The 21,001-nt window shown below is 32.0% G+C and overlaps 1 protein-coding gene across 1 annotated transcript; it reads left to right on the top strand.

The window, feature by feature from the left end:
* The first annotated feature begins 12,876 nt into the window (after positions 1 to 12,876).
* On the top strand, positions 12,877 to 20,368 carry LOC111514289 (Chitin deacetylase-like 9). The gene is made up of 5 exons (XM_023170525.2): positions 12,877 to 13,080; positions 14,810 to 15,006; positions 16,717 to 17,094; positions 19,261 to 19,453; positions 20,118 to 20,368. Exons 1-5 carry the CDS (start codon positions 12,895 to 12,897, stop codon positions 20,304 to 20,306), a joined length of 1,143 nt encoding a protein of 380 aa, XP_023026293.1. The 5' UTR covers positions 12,877 to 12,894; the 3' UTR covers positions 20,307 to 20,368.
* Positions 20,369 to 21,001: the final 633 nt, after the last annotated feature.

The following is a 21,001-nucleotide window of genomic DNA, read 5'->3' as shown; positions in this document are numbered from 1 at the left end:
TGATATGTACAGCTTTCAATATGGATTATTTTTATTGCGCAGTGCTTTCCTTTAATGTCCCCCATTTTATTTTTTGAACGGTTCAACAGAAAAATTGTTATTTGGGATAATGAAATTAATGTATGAATAAAATGTGTGAAGAAGAATTTACAAATGAAAATTTCAAGATGGCGACTGGGCGCCATCTGAAAAAAAATTGAATAGAAAGGGGGGTCTTGTGACACATCATTTTGAAGCTCCTGATGAATACTTCACAACCCTGGAATATACTACAAAATGGCGGAACATTCAATAATTACCTAAATACATCGATGTTTAACTTCCATAATTTGAAGAAATAAGTTGATTTCAGTTCAGAAAATATTCGAAATGGTTGCCTTGAACTTTTTGAAATCAGAACTGCCCAACCGATATTTCACGTCGAATATTTTCGAAAACTGTAACGTCGATATTTCTTCAAATATTTATTATTCTCTGCCGTATATCCAATATTGAAGCATGTTCAGTTTCGTACAACTTTTGTGCTTCAAATAGCCCCATAAAAAAATCAAAAAGTTTCAAATCGGACCAGCGGGCCCTCTAATCACCGAAATCGTCGAAGCGAATCCTAATGAATTCGATATGGATATTGTATTCCAACAAGATGGCGCACCACAACTTCAGACAAGCAAGAAACTATTTAGATATCAATTTCCTTGGTCGTTGGGTTGGTCGTCGAGGTCCTACGGAACGGGAGGTCCCTCTCGCTAGATTTGATACCTTTGGAGTTTTTTTTGGGCTGTTTCAAGCGCAAAATTGTACGAAACTAACCTGCTTCAATATTAGATATACGGCAGAGAATAATAAATATTTGTAGAAATATCGACGTTACAGTTTAAGAAAAAAATCGACTTGAAATATCGGTTAGGCTGTTCTTATGTCAAAAAGTTCAAGACAACCGTTTCGAACATTTTCTCAAGTGAAGTCAACTTATTTCGTCAATTAATGAAGTCAAACATCGATGTATTCAAGTAATGGGCTCATTTAACATTTTTTTATATTTCATTATTTGAAAGTTTATGTTTCAAACAGTACATCTGCAACAAATCTGAAATTTCACTCTTTATCTTTCCCTTCAAATTAATAGTTGAATGTGGTCAAGCTTGACGTCACAGCAGTCGACTCGGTGACAAGGGAGTACTGGCGGCGATGCCAACTACAGGCCTGGTTGCTACCGCTCGAAGCTCGTTGCCTGGTGTGAGGTCAAAATGTATCGCGGGCAATCTCACATTTTCAATTGCTCTTGCTCGGTTGTTAATTGACATAAAAACCGGAAAATTTTGTGAGATACTTGGGAGATGATTTACTTTTATAATATATAATTTTCAAAATCTAAATTAGCCTAAATGAGCCATTATTAAATGTGCCGCCCTTTTGTAGTAGGTGAATATATTGACTTTATATTCTACGGTTATGAAGTATTCGTCAGCAGCTTCGAAATGATGTGTCACAAGGACACCCTTCCTATTAAATTTTTGTTTTCCAAATGGCGCCCAGTCACCATCATGAAGTTTTTATTCGTCAATTTTACTCCAAAATATAGTATTCAAGCATCAATTTCATTATCCCAAGTTTCAAATTTTTCAAATGACCCATTCAAAAAATAAAAGGGGGGAACTTTAAGGAAAAGCACTGTAGAATACAGTACGCAGTGTCTCTTATTTATTAAAAATTTGTATTATTTTACCAATAGGCTCCCGATTTGAATTTTATTCATATCATTTTTTGATATTATATTGTGATATAGAGTTCAGTTTGTATTGTTATTGATTTATTATGATTTTGTGTCATGTGTATGTCAAATGGATTTCTATATAGATTTTTAAGATATTTTGTCTTTTGAGATTGTTTTGTTGTGAAATTTAGTTTGCGTTGACTTTGATTTATGATGTAGGTTATTGCATACTTTTAGGATGTGATTTACATTTTGTTTTTTTTTTTGAGATCATAATAAGTAATATAATTCAGTTTGCATTGCCATTCATTGGTTATAATTTTGTAATCATTTTGCATGTGCCGGTTTTAATTTCCTATCTGCCATTTCTCTTTATACTTAATCAATAAACTACAACAAAATATGAAAGTGACCGGGTCAAACAAAAGTATTTCTGGATCTGTAGGTACCACCCCCGACGATCGGTTTTTTAATTTCACCTCTGCCATATTTCTTTATTTCCAGTTGTGACCACTATAACACCTCTGAAGTATTTCTTTGTTTCCATTTCTTAACACTATACCAAAATATGAAGGTGGCAGAGTCTCTAATGAAAATATTGCTTCATCTGTACCGCCCCCGACGGCCGGTTTTTCGATTTCACCTCTGCCATTTTTCTTTATTTCCAGTTGTGACCACTATGACAAAATATGAAGGTGGCAGAGTCTTTAATAAAAATATTGCTGGATCTGTAGCGCCCCCGACGGCCGGCTTTTTGATTTCACCTCTGACATATCTATTTATTTCCATTTTTAACACTGTACCAAAACATGAAGATGACAGAGTCTCTAATAAAAATATTGCTGGATCTGTACCGCTCACGACGGCCAGTTTTTTGATTTCACCTCTGCCATATTGACCATATTGTGACCACTATAACAAAATATGAGGCAGAGGCTCTAATAAAAATATTGATTTTTTTTTTGATTTTTTGATTTCGTCACTGCTATATTTCTTCGTTTCCTTTTGTTAACACTATAACAAAATATAAAGGTGACAGGGGGTCTGATTAAAATGTTGACAGAGGTATACCGCCCCCTGCTCGGATTTTTCATTTAGTTTCCACTATTTTCTATAATTTCCGTCATTTCAAATATTCATGATGCCTTCAAAATACATTTTTCACTGTTTCGGGAAAGAGAATAGAAAATAGGAAATATTGCTGAACTTTATTGCATAAATAACCGAGGTCAAGAGGTTATCAAATTTCTCCGAATATTGCCAAGAGAAATCATTAAAATTGGGACAATAATTTACCGAGGTAGAAAAATATCTCAATCAATTGCCATACACGGTCACAGAAATCAGTCCATATTTTTTAACGATAGGACAACATCCTCCCAGGAAATGGCTGAAAGAAGAAAATAAAACATTGAATGACACTTTAACAGAAGTACGAATAAAACAAAATAAAAGTGGTAGGAGATATTTAAAATGAAATAATAATAAGAAATGACATAAAAATATAATATTTAAAAAAAGTCAATTAGTATTAATAAGAGCAAATAGAGTAACAGATATAAAAAAGAATAAATGTGGAAAGTTACTTCCAATATTTGAAGGACCATATGAAATTGAAAGTGAAAATAATGTGAATAGTTATAAATTAAAATATATAAACGATGAAGGAATCAGAGGAATTTTCAATATTAATGATATTTATTTATACAATCAACCATAAAAATATTTCATAATCATAATCATAATCATAATTGGAAGTATGAGATATATTTTTGTTTATATAAAAAATACATCTAATACTTGAGGTATTTATTAAAAAGACTCAATAACAACAATGGATGGATATATTCACAACATCTCAGAAAAATTCAGATAAAGAAGTACAGCGGGGTTACCCTGTACATGTCTAGAAATCCACAGACTTGACATGAAACAAGTACAAAACACTGGGAAATTCAAAATTTGTGAACCAAAATTTATACATTTTCATAAAACAGACAACCGGCAGAGGTTGTAAATTAATGTCGAATGAAAACAAAATGATATCTGTTAAATAAAATTGAAAGAGACATCATAAACTTGTTGTAAATATTCAGAAATGATGAAAAGTTTGAATTTAATTTTTGTAAACCATGTCCCTAGTTACGGACATCAAAGGAAAAATTTTTAAGTAAGGTTGATCATCTATTTACATGAATGTTAAGGAAAGAGGTATCTAAATTCACAAGTTGATAATAAACTTGTAGAGCAGATAGTTTTTGAGATATAAAAGTTGAAAATTTTAAGTTATGAAAATTTATAGTTGGTAACTGAGGAAGGCGGAAGATTTTCAACTTTTTCATCAACAAGAGGATTCTTCTTCAGACGACGAAAGTGGACGCCATGTAAAATAATTGAATCTGAAAATTAAATTAAATTTGATAGAAAGTTAGTCAATATTATATAATTATATCGAATGATGGTAATTGAATGGAGTTATAATAAAAACTAACCTGTACAGTGTCATCCCCAGAGTATGCACCATATGGGAAACTTATTTATTAAGAGCCTTATGGAGTGGCAGCGCCATATTGAAAATCGCGAAAACACTTCGTGAAGAAATGAGATGTTACATAAAAATTATGTATAGGAGAAAGTTATCGATAATGTAACGAAGAATGTCGCTAACTCATTTTTTCCAATTATTTTTAACTTTTTATTAATTTATTCAATGAATTTTCACCCGTCAAGTGCTGCCATCTAATAAAAACTGAACCCATATTAGAGCAGAGAAGGGTTTGGCAACATCGCTGTTAACGAAACGCGCGTCGAGTGCAAATAATATCAGTTTGATGTCAAGGTTATTGGTCTCTACAAGTTTCAACTTTCACACCATCCAATCTCGTTTAATCATTTCGGTCATTTCTATATCTTTAGAAATATATGTTATTATAATTTATTCTTCATATAAGTTGTTCAGAAAGTTAGTATCACATTTTTATTTTCCATTTGTCAACTTCACATGAATAAAGTCGATCATCACTTTTTCCATCTGCTATTTTATTTCTATTGAAATTGATAATGAATAAGTTTCCTAAAATATTGGTGCTCCATCTTTAAATATTCTCTCAGTTTCATTTTATTTTTTTAGTGTTATAGTTTATTGTATTTTATGAAAATAAAATATATGTTTTATAGAAATGTGATTTATTTTACTTTTCGCTCATTCAACGTTATATTTTATTGTGTTCAATGAAACTCTCTTCGAGTATTAGTCACATATCATTTCCACTAATCAATTATGTTTATCACATAACTTGTCGATTTGACGTCTTCTATAAATTTATTCAACTCGTTTCGAGTGATTTTGAAATGTGAAAAAAGACAAAAAATTACTGGATCTAGTCTTGAATCAGAATTTGTAGTTACTTGCGTTGAGTGATTTCCAAGTTGAAAAGTAAGGAAAAATGATTGAATCTTGCTTAGAATTACCAAATGATATAAAAAATACATTTATGAAATTAACGAAAACAAAACGTCTCACTTCTCGTAAACAATCACGACATGTTTTCTTTTTTGTAAATGCTTACCGAATGCGCCTTTTATAACTATATTTTTACTAGCAGACCCAGCCACGCGTTGCTGTGGCTAAGGTTTTTGTTATATTACATTGTAGTAAACTATTTAAGAGGAACGGTAGGAGAACATCAGTCACGGGGACCACTATGCTTTTCTACAGAGATGTCATTTGTAAAAAAATATGGCGACCTCCGTGACAAATTTTCTACTACCGTAACCCCTTAGTACAATTAAATTATTATTTACGAACGAAGACGGAAACGTTAAAGCTGGTATAAAAATCCACTGGATTGGGATTTGAAGGGGAAGGACTTTGAACACGATTGATTGGAATTTTCGTACAGTTGATATTAAGCATAAATCGATACAAAAGAATTAATTTTAATATGTATTATTATTTTTATTTAATTTTGTAACAAATTAGTATACTACAAAGTTGTTAGTAAATAACATATGACACTTAAACTTATGAATGAGGTAGGTAGGGCAGATAGTCTTAAATCTTTAACAATAATATTTATTATTTTGAATAATAAATACTTTTAATTTCAATTCAATGTAGCACTAATCGGTGCACAATATTTTTGGTTATCCTGTCTTTAGCTAACACAAATAGATTCGACGGTTTCCCTACACGTGAACATGCAACATATAGTTGCCCATGAGAAAAACATAGATTTTCCAAATCTAAACCAGCACAAATGGACATTGTTTGGCATTGACACATATTTATATACATGGCAAAAGTTAAACGAATTGGAAACTATAGCCTTCTGAAGGGTATGGTAGAATCTGACGGTATCATTGGAATACGTGGCAACAGAACCACTTTTCCTTTAAACTCCCAGATAAAATGGTTGCTTCGAAAATATTTTCGTTGATATTTTTGATGAATAAACGCGTACAGTTGCATAATTGAGGTGGATCCAAATTACATAGGAGAATAGTAGGGGAACCAATTTTTAATCGAAGATTATGTGGTGGCATTCCAGGTATATCTAGTGGATTTAAAAATTCAGTTGAACACGTGGCCGGCTATGCTAACACAAAAAATTTAAAAAGTAAAAAAACAATAGAATTTCACGCTGTTTCGTTCACTACAAAATAAATTTAACTTATACATTAGCCTCAACAATACGTGGTGGTTATGCTATATTGTAGCTTGTATGACATGTTTGTAGGTTTAACATATCAGTGCGATCTATTGATTACTTACTAAATCCAGTCAACAGATATCGCCATCTGTTAAAATCGTTTGGAGTTAACAAATAATTGTGAATGTTAAATAATAGACAAATAATTCACAATGAAATAATATTGCGACTATAAATTAAGTTGTAAGCTATCCTATCTTGCAAGATGGATCAAACTGCACACCGTGTACAAATTTGATTAAAATCGGTTAAGTAGTTTAGGAGTCCATCGCGGACAAACAACGTGACAGGTAATTTATATATATTAGATATAATTCGCTAATTCCTGTCTCGGTTCAGTGATTTTATCATACTTTTCAACTTGGAAATCACACAAAACAAGAACAAATTTCCATTCAGGCATTACTCTATCTCTTCTGCCTCTATGAAATCACTCAGAGTAAATGGAGCAAAATTAAAGAATAGAAGTCTCCAAAGTGACAAGCTATGCGATGAATAGCATCCTTGATTAGTGAAAATATTTGTAGATTCGATACTTTATCATTGAAAAATAATGGAAACGATGTTTTGATGGAATTAGAAAAAATCTTGTATATAACACGATAGGATTTCATTATTTGTAACTTGCGCTACTCGCGCTCGTTACATAAAATTAAACTTTTCGTAACTCTTTACATAAATAGCTATTCTAGAAGTATTGCCAAGCATAAAATGCATCAAATATACTAATTTCACAAACCTATTCTGATAAAAAATAAAAATTTCATATTTTTTCACAAAGCTTCATTCTTTGGAATCACAAACTACTCAACTGCAAACAGGAGAAACCTAAAATAAGATTGTAAATTTGCACATCATTTTCGTATTTTCAATTTTTAACGCACACCGTCACTGCGATCTCTGTCCCCGCCACTGAGAAAAAAATGAGAATATAATATTCGGCTGTATTTGAACCTTTGTCTATGACTTCACCAGCGCAGTGATGAACAGATGAATGTGGGCATTCAGTAAGAAATGATGTACTTTATTCTCGTCGCACTTATTTCGAGTGCTTGCTTTCGCTACCCGCCAGCAGGGACGTGCGTCTTTGATTAATTTGGCTAGAGGGAGTAAAGCAAGAAGAGAGATGAAAATATCGTTGACAGAGAATATGTTAGTCACGTACTCCCACGGCCTCTTAAGGGTTTTTCGACAAAAAGTTATTCTTGATAAAAGTTTGTGCATTCCCTAAAACTAAACATGCACCAACAAAATACAGTACAACAAACGTAATATACGAGTAGCCTTCAAATATTTGATTTTGTGACAGGAGTAAAGTACTCTTATTTTTAAAAATCTCGGAATATGTTAATTAGAAAAGTTGTTTAGCATTGAAAAATACATCTAGATTTGTAGTCATGGCCATCTAAGTGAAGGTTTAATTTTTTTACCGATTTTTTTTAAATGGGGAATACGAAAAACAAATTTTTGCTAAAACGATAAACAGCATCCTGTATACGAAGGTTCATTCTAAAAGCCTGTAGTATTACACAACTGTCGTGTTAACCACGGTCAACTTTTATGAAAAGTAAATTAATTGTCAGTTCTTGGTGCAAAGTTATTTTTATTTTTTTTATCACCGAAAATTACTCAAAGTCATACTCACTGAAGGAAAACCAGGTATTCACCTTTTACATACACGACAACACCACGATATTTTAAGTGAAAGCCAGTTTGGTTTTCAAAGCAATAAAAATACGCACGATACCATCTTTTCGTTTCTTTATGATATTTACTCAGAGTTTAATTCTGGTAGTATAGCAGCTGCGGTCTTTTGTGATCTTTCTAAGGCGTTTCATTGCGTTGATCGTAAGATCTTGGTAAGAAAAATTCACCAATACGCTCAATGACGCTCAAATTGTTTGAATCTTACCTTTCAGGAAGAATCAAATGGTAAGAACAACAGGACTTTCAGAAAAAAAAAAAAAAAAAAGGAAAAATTTTGTGTGGTGTTCCACAAGGATCAGTTTTGGGATCCATCTTATTCTTATTATATGTCAATGACATTGCAAATTTGAGCATTTCTGGAAATATCACTCTTTTCGCTGATGACACGACGATATTGTGGAACAACAAAAACTCAAATGATTTACACAATGCAATATCTACTGATATGAAAAAAATCAAGGAGTGGTGTGATGCTAATTTGCATATTATTATTGAGCATATTAAACAACTTAAAAGTAAAATTTGTTCTGGATGTTATGCAGTGAGAGTAACTTCAATAAATTTGGGAATCAAAACTGCCAGAACGGTGTATTACGCCCTCGTTGAATCCCACCTACGTTATGGAATACCGTTTTGGGGAGTATGCAATTCATCAGAACTTCTGTCTGTATTGGTACTGCAGAAACGGGCTATCAGATATATGTGTAAAATTATACCTCGTGATTCATGCAGACACAAATTCGCTGAGCAAAAGATTTTAACAGTGATTGCTTTGTCCATTTTGGAAACGGTTTGCCTCATTTTCAAAAATATGTCATTATTTGAGGCTTCATGCCATTCTTATACCACCCGTTCCACCGCGTTGAAATTGCCAATTCCTTTGACAAATTTGGTCGGAAATTATATTTATTACATTGGGGTCAAGATGTTTAATCACTTGCCCTCAGATATAAGACAGGCAAATTTGACCACCAAATGTTTAGAATAAGCGTAAAAACATTTCTGGCTGATAGACCCTATTATAATTTGCAAGAGTTTTATAATGATAAATTTACGTGACAAAATGTGCATATTTGAATTCAGGTTATATAAGATTTTTGTTTATATTTTTGTTTGGATATAAATGATTGTTTATCGGGTTCAATCTGTGTGTTTATTTATGTTATATTATATATGAGTATATGCATGTTTATATTAGTGTTGATAATATTTTTGAATAAGTCTGTACACAACCATGTTGAGACAAAATTTCGATGTTGAACTATAGTATATGTTCTAACTTAACTTTTTTGTAGGTGTTTTTATATTCACATTTTATATTTCTATACTTACATTTGTATGTATTTCTCACAAGCTTTGTCCACAAGATTTATTCTCAATGACGATAAAATATATTATTATTTTTATTATATCCAGTATCAAAATATATGCATATATAAAGAAATAATTTGTTCAAAAACAAAACTGGACAATTGAATAAAAAAAATTAATTCCAAGACTTCCATCCAGAATGAGTAGAAAATTACATAGGTACTCTCCCTGAGATATTAACTGACATTTTACAGATTGTCAGTGCGTTCCCGTTATTCACTCATTATATTCAGTTGTGTCTTTCCCAAATTTATTCACAGGGACACCTGGTATTCAGATTATTTTGGGTAAGTAATAATTATTGTATTTGATCCTGAATCCACCTGAGGTGTTGAGAAAAATCTCTATACATTAAGTTATAGGGATTTCAACTCAACATAATAAATAACATAATAAACAACTATAAAACCAGTAATAACAAGTAAAAGTCAAACAGAATCAAAATCCTCTTTCTTCAAAATTAAAAACAATAATAATTACAATAAATTATAACAAAACCCACTTTACATTACATGATAATTTATATATATATATATATATATATATATATATATATATATATATATATATATATATATATATGAAAAAAACTTTCGAAAAACTCTACGCTACATAGGGAGGCGTGAAAGTTGCTATTGTGTTTTTATTCAACTCCATCAACCAATTTCCAGGGCCGTAATTTAAAAGGGAATAATTCACACAAGTATAATCGAATATTACTGAAAAATACTGAAATATAAAATTGAATTTGATTTCCCAGTATGAAGTGAACGTCTACGATCCAAAAACTACAACAAAAATACAGGTCCTTATTTAAAAATTCAAAGATAGGGGTGGCCCAAGTCAGATGACACCCTGTATAAAAGATTCATGGATATATTCTGAGAGCCCACATCAAGTGCCAATAACAAAATGTGGACAGATTTTCAATATGTCTGCGAATAAAGAAGATATAGGCAAAAAAATAATTTGGGATTTTTTGGTTTATCCTATATATCTCCAGAACCAAAAGAGCTATTTTCGATTTCTTCACATTATTCAATAGATCTCTAAAATACACAACTTTGCCACAATTTAACCGACACTCTACTCTTATCGTTTACGAAATCCCCATGTACAGAAACGAATTTGAATAGCCCTGTATAAAGCAAAAAAAACCTGAAATGAAATAACAACGACATAAAATACAAACAAAACAACAAATTTTCATTTCTTTTTTATTGTTCAATTTTAGATTGTTGCTTGTATGTTATTTTATTGTAATTTCATTTTAGGGTTTTTTTAATTAATATAATTGTTATTTTCAGTTATTGATTTTGATTTTATTGATTCTTTCTGGGATTCCAAATCATTTTAGATCATATTGGACAATGGAAGTCCGAACTAATGAAATTCACAATGAAACATTGTCAACCATCTTAAAATGAAAGTTCTCGTTATTATTCATAATTATTATGTTATTATTCATTTAATGACCCTAATTGCCAAAGAGATTGTTGTATCGTAATTTATTCGTTATTGGCTAATTGTATCCTAATTTATTTGTTATTGACTAAGAACAACACTGGGTTTCTGCTTGTTATATTACATGAGAAAGTTAAAAATGTGTTTGAAATGGGAATTTTGTCACTATTCATAAATCTTTTTCCACATTTCGATTTTTAAACTCTCACAGGCGCCTAACAGCCTGTTGTCATGTACCGTCTCAACAATTTCTCATTCATTCTGTGGACGTTTTCTAAAGCATATTTAGTCAGAAATGCGAAACCAGAAATTTGAAACATGTTTCTTGTAATGTAGTCGTCTGCAGAGCTCAGTTAATGGCCTGGCCACGGGGATCAGCGGTGCGAACGTCGAAGCGAGGGGCGAGGCGACCAGCATTCGCGCGGCACCGTTTGCAGGCCACGGGCAGTCACGTTCGCCGCCGCGACTAGTAGTCCGACAGCGAAATGTCTGTATCGAAATTATCTTGATACTGCTTAGAAAGTAATAGTTTTTTGGTTCAAAACCCAATATTTGGAAGAGATTGTGGACTACATAATTTGAATAAGAATCGGGGTATAGATGGAGAATTCCACGAGAAGTTCAAGAAATACAGATTATATCCTGAAAGATTTTTGAGTATACCAGAATGAGTATTAAAACCTTCGATTATATTCTTATGAATATTCAACCAGAATTGGAGAAAAAGTTAATGTAAATAGAATTTTGAGTGCTGCTGAAAAATTGTTTCTGACATTAACTTACCTATTTGTACATATCCATCAATCTACATTACGTATTTATCTATATATCTATGTATAACGGTAATATTTAATTAGCTGATCATATTTTGGAGAATTACCTATAGTATCCATCGGTATGAACAACTTTTTCCAAGAAAGTAATGGTCGCAAACGGAATTTTTTGTAACTAAATTTATTTGGAAGTATCTTTGCCCAAAATATTATCAGCTAATTAAATGTTACCCTGTATATTGATTTCAAAACTTTCGAAGGCATCCAGAAACATGTTGCCATGTACCGGTCTCAACAATTTTAAACATATTTCAATTATTCTGTGGTCGTTCTCTATGGCATGTTGAGCGACACAATATTTCTCTGGTCTATGAAACCAAACATGCAAAATATGTTCCTTGTAGCGAGCTAATATAGTCCGTTTGGTTTCTTTTCACACTAAACGGACTATATTATCTCGCTACAAGGAACATGTTTCTCCTGTTCGGTTTCATAGACCGGAGAAATATTGTGTCGCTCAACATTCCATATAGAGAACGACCACAGAATAAGTGAGAAATGTTTAAAATTGTTGAGACCGGTACATGACGACAGTTTTTGGATGCCTTTGAAATCTTGGTTATCGAAAAGTGTGGCATGAATGAGTTCTATGAATAGCGGTGAAGGTCCTATTTCGAACAGCCCTTTGTTTAGTCTTATGCGTAATAATTCTAAATAAATATTAGAGGAAAAATGTAAGGTTTAGTCACTAACATAAAGAAAATACATAACAAATTAGAGGTATTGAAAAACAGGTAGTTAGCATAGGAACAATTACAGGTTACATGGTTAGTGAAACGCCCGTCAAGAGACCGTGTAAAAGTGTTTTCAATAGTTTTATTTCCCGCCAGAGGTTCCAGTACGAACTATCAAATGATCTAGTTGTCTTCACAGAGTTCTGGAAATTATCCTTTATTCTTAAAATTTCACAGACTTCTCAGAATCACTTGAATTTTTAAAGATATCTATATCCATATTGACACAAATATCCACTTCATATTTTACTGTATTCCTGGTAATCTTAAGATTATAAACCTATTTTCAATCAACTTGAAAATATTGACGTAATCTGACTGATATAAAACCGTATGTTTTTCGTCTACTAGGCAATTGTATGCGGACTGCGATCATCATGAAGTTTGCGATAGTGCTAAGTTTATTTTTGGTAGCCCTTGAAGCTGTTCCGTCTGCTGTTGGAGAAAAAGCAAGCGTATGTTCTGATGATGAATGTACCGACCAATGCCGTTGCTCTTCTGCTGAACATCCTTTACCAGATTCAGATCTAGAAGACATTCCACAGGTGAGTTCGTATTAAAAATTCATGAATAATAATGAAAAAAATATCGTTTTGATAACTAATAATAACTAGAAAAAGATAGTTGTTTTTCATTTTAGTTTTTTTTATTTAGGTCTGCATACCGCATATCGTCATATCGATATTATGAATGTAATGTAACAAACTCTTAAGTAGAAAACAATATTTGTTCATAGTGCGAAGTAGAGAATGAACAAGGAAAACAGTACATAAAAGTTCAACAGCTCTGAAACGGGTTATTTTTGATAAATAAACAATTTCAAAAATGTAATTTATTTTGTGGCCGTTCTCAAAGGTACAATAGGCGATACTAGACTTATTTGCTCTGAGACACCGAATATATTTCTTGAAATGAGTTTCAATTAACGGCTCAGTTGGACCAACACTTGCTTAAATCACCCATAAAATAAATGAATAATTTTGATAAATCAGGTAGATTTAAAAAAAAATATATACGATATTACTTATAGAAAACAGGTAATTCATAAATATGTTATTTATTGGCATCCAATGCCAATACCTACCTAATTGAATAAATAATTAATTCTGGCAAAATAACTACAAAGCAATACAATATCACTCCTAGAAAAAACAGGCAGACTATAAATTTGTTAATTATTGACATTTTATAAAAACAAGTTCAACAATGGTGGCTAATAACTCCTTATTGGTCGTTTGTAAAAAAATTAATGTTTGCATTTATTGATTTCCAGAAATGCTAGTAGATTCAATTTTTGTACATTATTTCCTGTATGTAATGTGTCGTAGTCCATATCGAAATCGTGGTTGTTTTCGAAAAGGTGGCAATCATATGTGTATTTTGTTTTCTTCAGTTTAATGTTTTTTATATTCGATGATTCTTGTTTTGAAACTTCTTGAAGTCGTTCCTTTATCAGTTTTTAGTCACAATTTACTTGTAGACCCCTGATTTGTTATTTCTGAGTATCAGTGGTTGTTATTGAAATATTCGCCAGACTAGAATTGTCAAATTTTGTTTTTTGGCTGTACCGTCTCCATTTCAATTGAAATAGAAAATGGCAGGGGAACTTTCAATAATGTTTCATGTTTGTTATAATCTGATATAAACCAATTTGCAATTCGACGTTTCGTTCATTAGACTTCATTACGAACTTTTTTTAAAAAGGATATTTAGATTTTCATCGATTTTTGTGATATCAAAGTCAGCCATGTATTATAATACACGTATCATGAAAATTGGCTTTTGAACCGTTCTTCCATATTTATACACAACCCCTGGAATGCATGGGCGTTCACCACTACTTGCAAATTTTCGAAAGATGTGTGGAGTATTTTTGAGTCCTCAGATATACAAACGACAGGAAAAGTTTATTGAAATACATAACTGAATTTGTTATTCCAGCGGCTACAAAAATCGATGAATCTGTATTCATTAAAATAGTTGACGATGAAATCTAGTGAACGAAACGTCGCATTGCATATTGGTTTATATATGATTATAACAAATATGGAACAGGATTGTACGTTTTTCTTCCTTTTTTGTATTATTCTAAATGATGGCGGAAGAGCCAAATAATAAAATTCGACGATTATACTTTTTGGCGATCTGAAAAGAGATTATTCTAGTTCTAGTATTCTAGTTCTTATCGTTATCAAGATAGCTGTATTAGGATCAGCTGAAAAACGCACTGTATATGTACAATCACTAATTTTTATTAATCAACTTGAATTTCAGTTGATCAGCTTGACATTCAACGAGGCTTTAACTGAAGATATAGTCAAAAAATTCTGGAAGCCACTATTTTTCAATCGTGCGAATCCAGATGGAGTTCCAATCGGTGCCACATTCTTTGTACCTCACGAATACACAAACTACAAGATGGTAAATGATGTTTTCAATCTCGGATTTGAAGTAGCGGTACACTCGATTACGTAAGTACCAAAAGTATTGTACTTCTGATCTATACTATCTGTCAAAAATGAGACAGGCCCGCATGAGAAAATCGGAAACCATATGAGATATAAAGTTCGATAAATTACGAAAAAGTTGTCAATTTTGGAGCGTAGTCGTGTAGTCGAATGATGTTTTGAAATTTCAAATAATTCCGGATATATTCGAAAGCACCGAAATTTGTCAATTCCGTTTTAATTTTTCGTGGCGTTATTCAGGCAGGTATTGAAAAACAAAAAACCCTTTCTTATTGTCACTTTTCAAGCTAAATAAGCTAAGTTCACAGAATTTTAATCTGACATGCCATCTCCGAGCTAACACCATCAATTTTAAATTCGGCAGAATCACTTGATATCAGTTGCACTTTTTTGGCGACAACTACACTGATATATCACACATAATCTCGGAATTTCCAAAATTTCGAAAAGTAATTCAAATGAGCAAATTATTTGTTATTCAATAAAATTTGAATCTCTTCCTTTTTTCGATTTCTTCATGCTGGCCCTCCTTATTTTGGACACGATATACGAGTATAGTTTGCTCTATAATGAATACTTACATACCTTCGGAAATAACCTGTTGAAGCCATATTCACGTATCAAAATACCACAACATGCTAAAATATGGAATTACCTCAAATTTAACTAATAGATAGATATTCGCCTCCACACTGTCATTAGAAAAATAAAACGATAATTTGTATAGTATTTCATTATTTATTTGCTGGCGATTCACCTGATTGATGTGTTTGTACAGGGTGAATAAGAAATATTTTAATTCATCATCTTTGTGGCATTCAACACTTCGTTGGAAGCCATTTGCGAAATGAAAATCGAATAATTTATGGAGTTATTCCAATTTCTATAGATTGACAATAAAAATGATTTGAATACATTACTTATAAAAAACAGGGGTTTGAGATCTGCATAAGTTGGGAGCCAACTTTTTTTCTTGTCTAATAATCCATCTTTCAGGAAAACAGTTGTATCAGAAGCTTACTGCGGAACCTGCTCCTTTCATTTGGTTGAAAGTGAATAATTGGTGAGGGGGATATATGTTTATTTCTCGAAATTACCAGGATTTCCCAGAGCAAAAATCAGCTTAATTGAAAAACATAATTTGTTCAAAGAAACATGCGACTATAAAAAATGAAATATAAATGAAAAATAATTTCTCAGAATCACATACCACAGTCGACATTTCAATATTCAGTTCTAATGTAATTTTTTTTGCTTCTAGAGCATTTACTATCGACATTTTGAGTTTACTAGCTGTTAATTGGCTGATCTGGACACTTTACATTAAACCAGTCGAATACTTGCTGTTGTATTCCATATCAAAAAATTATAAAAAAAAGTTGTATATAATGAAGTCACAATTCTGTTCAGTATTTTCCCGCATATTGTTTGATGCCTTGCACTAATTAGAATTCATCAATTATTAATGATTGTGTTTTTTATCTTTTTCTAGTTCACTTTGGAGAGTTTAATGCTAGAAAGATTGATATTTAGAGAATGACATTTAATTATTTTTTATTACTGGCGTTTTATCCCAACATCAAACCGTGCATCACAAGTATTCAATTATATGTTTATGATCTGAAATAAATTTATCAATTCAAATGAATTAAAAAAAAATTTTTGGTAAGATAAGTTCTACCAGTTCAACATAGTTTTCAATTTCTCTTTCAGCGATTCTCCGCAGATATATTGGAGAAATGCGACCGAAGAAATTTTGACACAAGAATTTGACGGTCAGAAAAAAATAATATCTAAGTTTGCCAACATTCCAACAGAAAATATCATTGGTGTGAGAACTCCTCAGCTGCAGTTAGCGGGAAATATCTCCATAAAAGCTTATCAAGCTGCAGGACTTCAATATGACAGCTCATGGCCCACAACACCTATTAAACCATTATTTCCATACACTCTGGATTATTTGAGCACTCAAGAATGCAATTTGGGAAATGAGTGTCCAAACGAAGCTTTTCCTGATTTTTGGATTCTTCCCATAAATGATCTGAATGGAAATGAGACCTGGTGCAATACTATGTCAGATTGTAATGTAGTGTAAGTATTGGATGATCCGTCAATATTTTCCATATGATTCCGCTATTAAATTTAAAATCGATTGAAAACGGGTTATAGAAAATCTGTTACGGTATAGATTCAACAAAGAACAAAAAACTGGTTAGGTAACGGAGAGTTTGAAACCATTTTACCAAGTGAAAAAATAAAAAAATTGTGAGCCGATACGGGACGCCTGGCAGATGTGAAACATCGAAATTATTTTGTACAAGTAGTAAGCATAAAAGAACTGATAACTACAGAAATTATAATGGCATAATCTTAAATTAAAATATTACGAATTTTTTCCACCTAATTACTGCAATATATAGTAATATATCATTAGTAAATGATCTTAAATTATAAATATCAATAATAAATTTTTCAAAATAAATTCAATGTTCCTGTTATTAACAAATTATAAAAACATTCGCTACTTTCTCTTAGATGATTTTTAAATACAATTAAATACAACGATTCACACGTGTTCCCAATTTCGCCAAAATCACTTGTGAGCGATGAGGCATATGTCCTCTTTTATGAACAGGAGGGAACGAAGCAGCACCTTTGAGGTGATTTTTTTCTTCTTTTTTTATAATCTTAGTTCTCTGAATTGATTTGTATTTCATGATTGTTCCAAATTTCATTATGTATTGTAATATAAAGACCTCGTTTTTAAAATTGTGTCTGTCTTTATGGAATGTATTCTTCAAGCAAATATTTTAGACCATTATTTACCATAAGAACGAAATCAAAATTAATTATTAGTACATTTAAAAATATTATATGCTATAAAAATTTTGTGAATTTCAATCTACCAAGAGATTGGATTTCACATTTACTGGACTTGGAGAAAGAGAAAATATACGTGGGCTCAATGCACAGATAAATGCATACTTTAATTATAAAATAAAAAAAATAATTAACTTACGAATGACTTGATGGTGTGCTGTTGTGTGATTTTGCTTTCTTTGCAGGAGGCTGCTCACTTTCACTTTCTGAATTATCAGACATTGCCAGATATTTCATTTTCAATTATTTATAAAAATTATTTGTTTTACAAAACACAGGTTATGTATACTGTAGTCAACCCAACTGTATACATGAAATATATCTGAGCTCAGTGTGGCGAGAGAGATAGCGTGGGATGATAATTGTATAGTCGCCTGCGCATAGTGACCTGTCGCTACGGCATACGTCGCCACGTATGCCGTAGCGACATACTAAAAATTTATATTGACATAATTCCGCTGAATTGAAAAAAATTGCAATTGAATATTCTTTTCAACGTCTTATTGAATTAATGGAAAACATAAATACGAATAAATATGATTTTTTTTTTCGTGTAATCGTGAGGGGTTGTATTTTAATTCAGTGAGCTATAATAGCCTATTTATTCTTTGATTGTCCATCTGAACCTGGTTTGTTTTTTTGAAATCAAATGGAATATCCCAGAAATGGGATATTATTGGTTCATTTTCATTCACAAGAATGAAAGATTTGCCAAACAAGTATTATCATGATTCGATTTTTTTTCTAACTAAATCCAGTTCATCCTAATAAAAGTTCAGAATGTTCACCATTCACTTGCTGACAAATACAACCGTTTCTCATATTATAGAAGTAGCGAACCGCCCCGGCTCCGCACGGGTGCAATACTGATACTGAATATACATATGAACTCGTGTGATCGCTGCTAATAATAAAGTTCTACAGGGCAAAGCGCGGTCTTTGACGCGTTATTTATAGGCACGTGCTGCTGGCTCCTCTGCCGGTACCACCGCAGCCGCCATTGAAACTGAGAGGCCATTGAAAGTTTGCATTGCCGAGCATAAGAAACACACACAGCGAGGGAAAATCAGCAAATCAACATAACATCAAGTGGCCCCAAGCTGAGATCATAAACAGGGAGTAACACTGGAACGAGGCTTCCAAAGGCATTTTCATTTCATATATTTTTGATATTTGATGAGAGTTGCGTAGAATTTTGATAATATCTCCATGAGTTTTATTTTTGTTTGTTATTATACGAGTTCCACATGGTATACTTATATGCATATTATAGCTTGGGATCAAAGCCTCTTAATTGTCGGTACATATATAACGATTCATGAAATATCACCTGTTTTCTGAATAAAACTGAATTGATTTCCATCTTTTTATTTATAGAGGAACTGCGGATCAAATTGCTGATTGGTTAACAAATGAAGTAGACATTATTCGAAATAATACAAAACTTCCTATGACACTAATAGTCAACTCCAATTGGTTCGACTTTATAGCAAACAGTTATGCCGGTTTTGAGAAATTCCTCAACAGACTGCAGGAGAAGAAAGACGTTTTCTTGGTTTCACAAAAACAAGTAAGTGGCAATTTCAATTGATGCTATGAAATCATCCTCGGCTGCGCCTCGGATTATAAATAATATTCAACCGTTATTTACTACATATCAACCTTGTAACATGTAATAACTGTAATGCTATCCGTGCGAAGCCGGGTACCTTTAGTCGGAACCGCTGCTAATTCATTTCATATAGTATAATTATGAAAATAATGATGTTTCTTGGCAAATGAATAAATAGTAAGGAGATGTTACATTGAGAACACATTTTTCAACAAAATTCCTAACAATATGAGTATTTCATACATTTTACGAGAATATGAATAAACGGATTGATTATTATTGTAATTTTGTACTGAGACTTATCAGTCTTCGAACTATTGAAAAGTCTAAATGTACTCTATCGTCAATATCGTTCGTTGAAAAACGTTCTCACTATCAATCATCGGCTTCCTTGCCAGTTGAAGTTCTCAGAGGGTGAAGTTGATCTGGAGTTGTTGATATTTGTATACGTTGTTCAACTTTCATTTTCGCCCCTTACTAAGGGTAACTATACATTTCATAAGAAATCAGTTGATTCTTAACTGGGATCGAATCTGAAACCGATTATTTCGACAGACTACGGAGAGTGTTTACGTGTTTCTGAAGTCATTGTTTAACACATTCATTCAAATTTCATTTATAGGTCTTAGATTGGATGAAGAATCCTGTTACTTTATCAGAATTCAAAACAGAGTCTCCCAGTAATAGTGCATCATGTCACCCAGTTCGTTGTACGTTGGATAAGGATGGTGAAACTCGTTATATGGACTCTTGCGTAGCTTGTCCGAAAGTATACCCTTGGTTAGGAAATCCAGATGGCGATAAGAAATGAAGAAAACTTATCGTTCTCTTTGAATTACTTAAATTCTGAAAATAAAGCATAAAAAATTTCAATGAATTTTTCTGTTTCTCCCCCTCTTTCTTTCTGAAGCTCTATATATGAATTGTGAAAAAAAATAGGTTTACAATTCATATATCATGAAACAAAAATTAGCGATGATAAAAGAAACAATTGTTCTTTCACTTAAGTTCTAGGTAAGTTATAGGTATAGTTCACTGTATATATATATATATATATATATATATATATATATATATATATATATATATATATATACAGTGCTTTTCAGATAAAAGTATCCACCTTTAATAACTTGAGCTAATTTCAAAAATGTATAATACTTGTAGGTTAAAGCGGTTAGTTTATGAGATAAACAATTTTTCTTTTAATAGCACAAATTTTACTTATTTTTTTACTTTCACCTTATTTGCCTGTACTAAAATGGGTTGTACAACAGTTCAAACTCTTTAATCTGTTTAACTGTGCTATTTATTCTACTTCAAAAATCCAAACAACAAAAACAGTTTTCCGAGTTCTACATAAATTCAAGTACCACCCATACAAAGTTAAGTTGGTGCACGAGTTGAATGAAGATGATTTTGATCGTCGTCTAGAGTTTTGCGAATCAATGACGCAATTTATCAATAACAATCCACAATTGTTGAACAATATTTGCTTTTCTGATG

The sequence above is a fragment of the Leptinotarsa decemlineata genome, unplaced genomic scaffold (assembly GCF_025532065.1).
Source record: "Leptinotarsa decemlineata unplaced genomic scaffold, Ldec_3_MD MMD2_P_RNA_scaffold_14, whole genome shotgun sequence".
NCBI lineage: Eukaryota > Metazoa > Arthropoda > Insecta > Coleoptera > Chrysomelidae > Leptinotarsa > Leptinotarsa decemlineata.
This window is presented reverse-complemented; position numbering and strand designations above follow the sequence as displayed.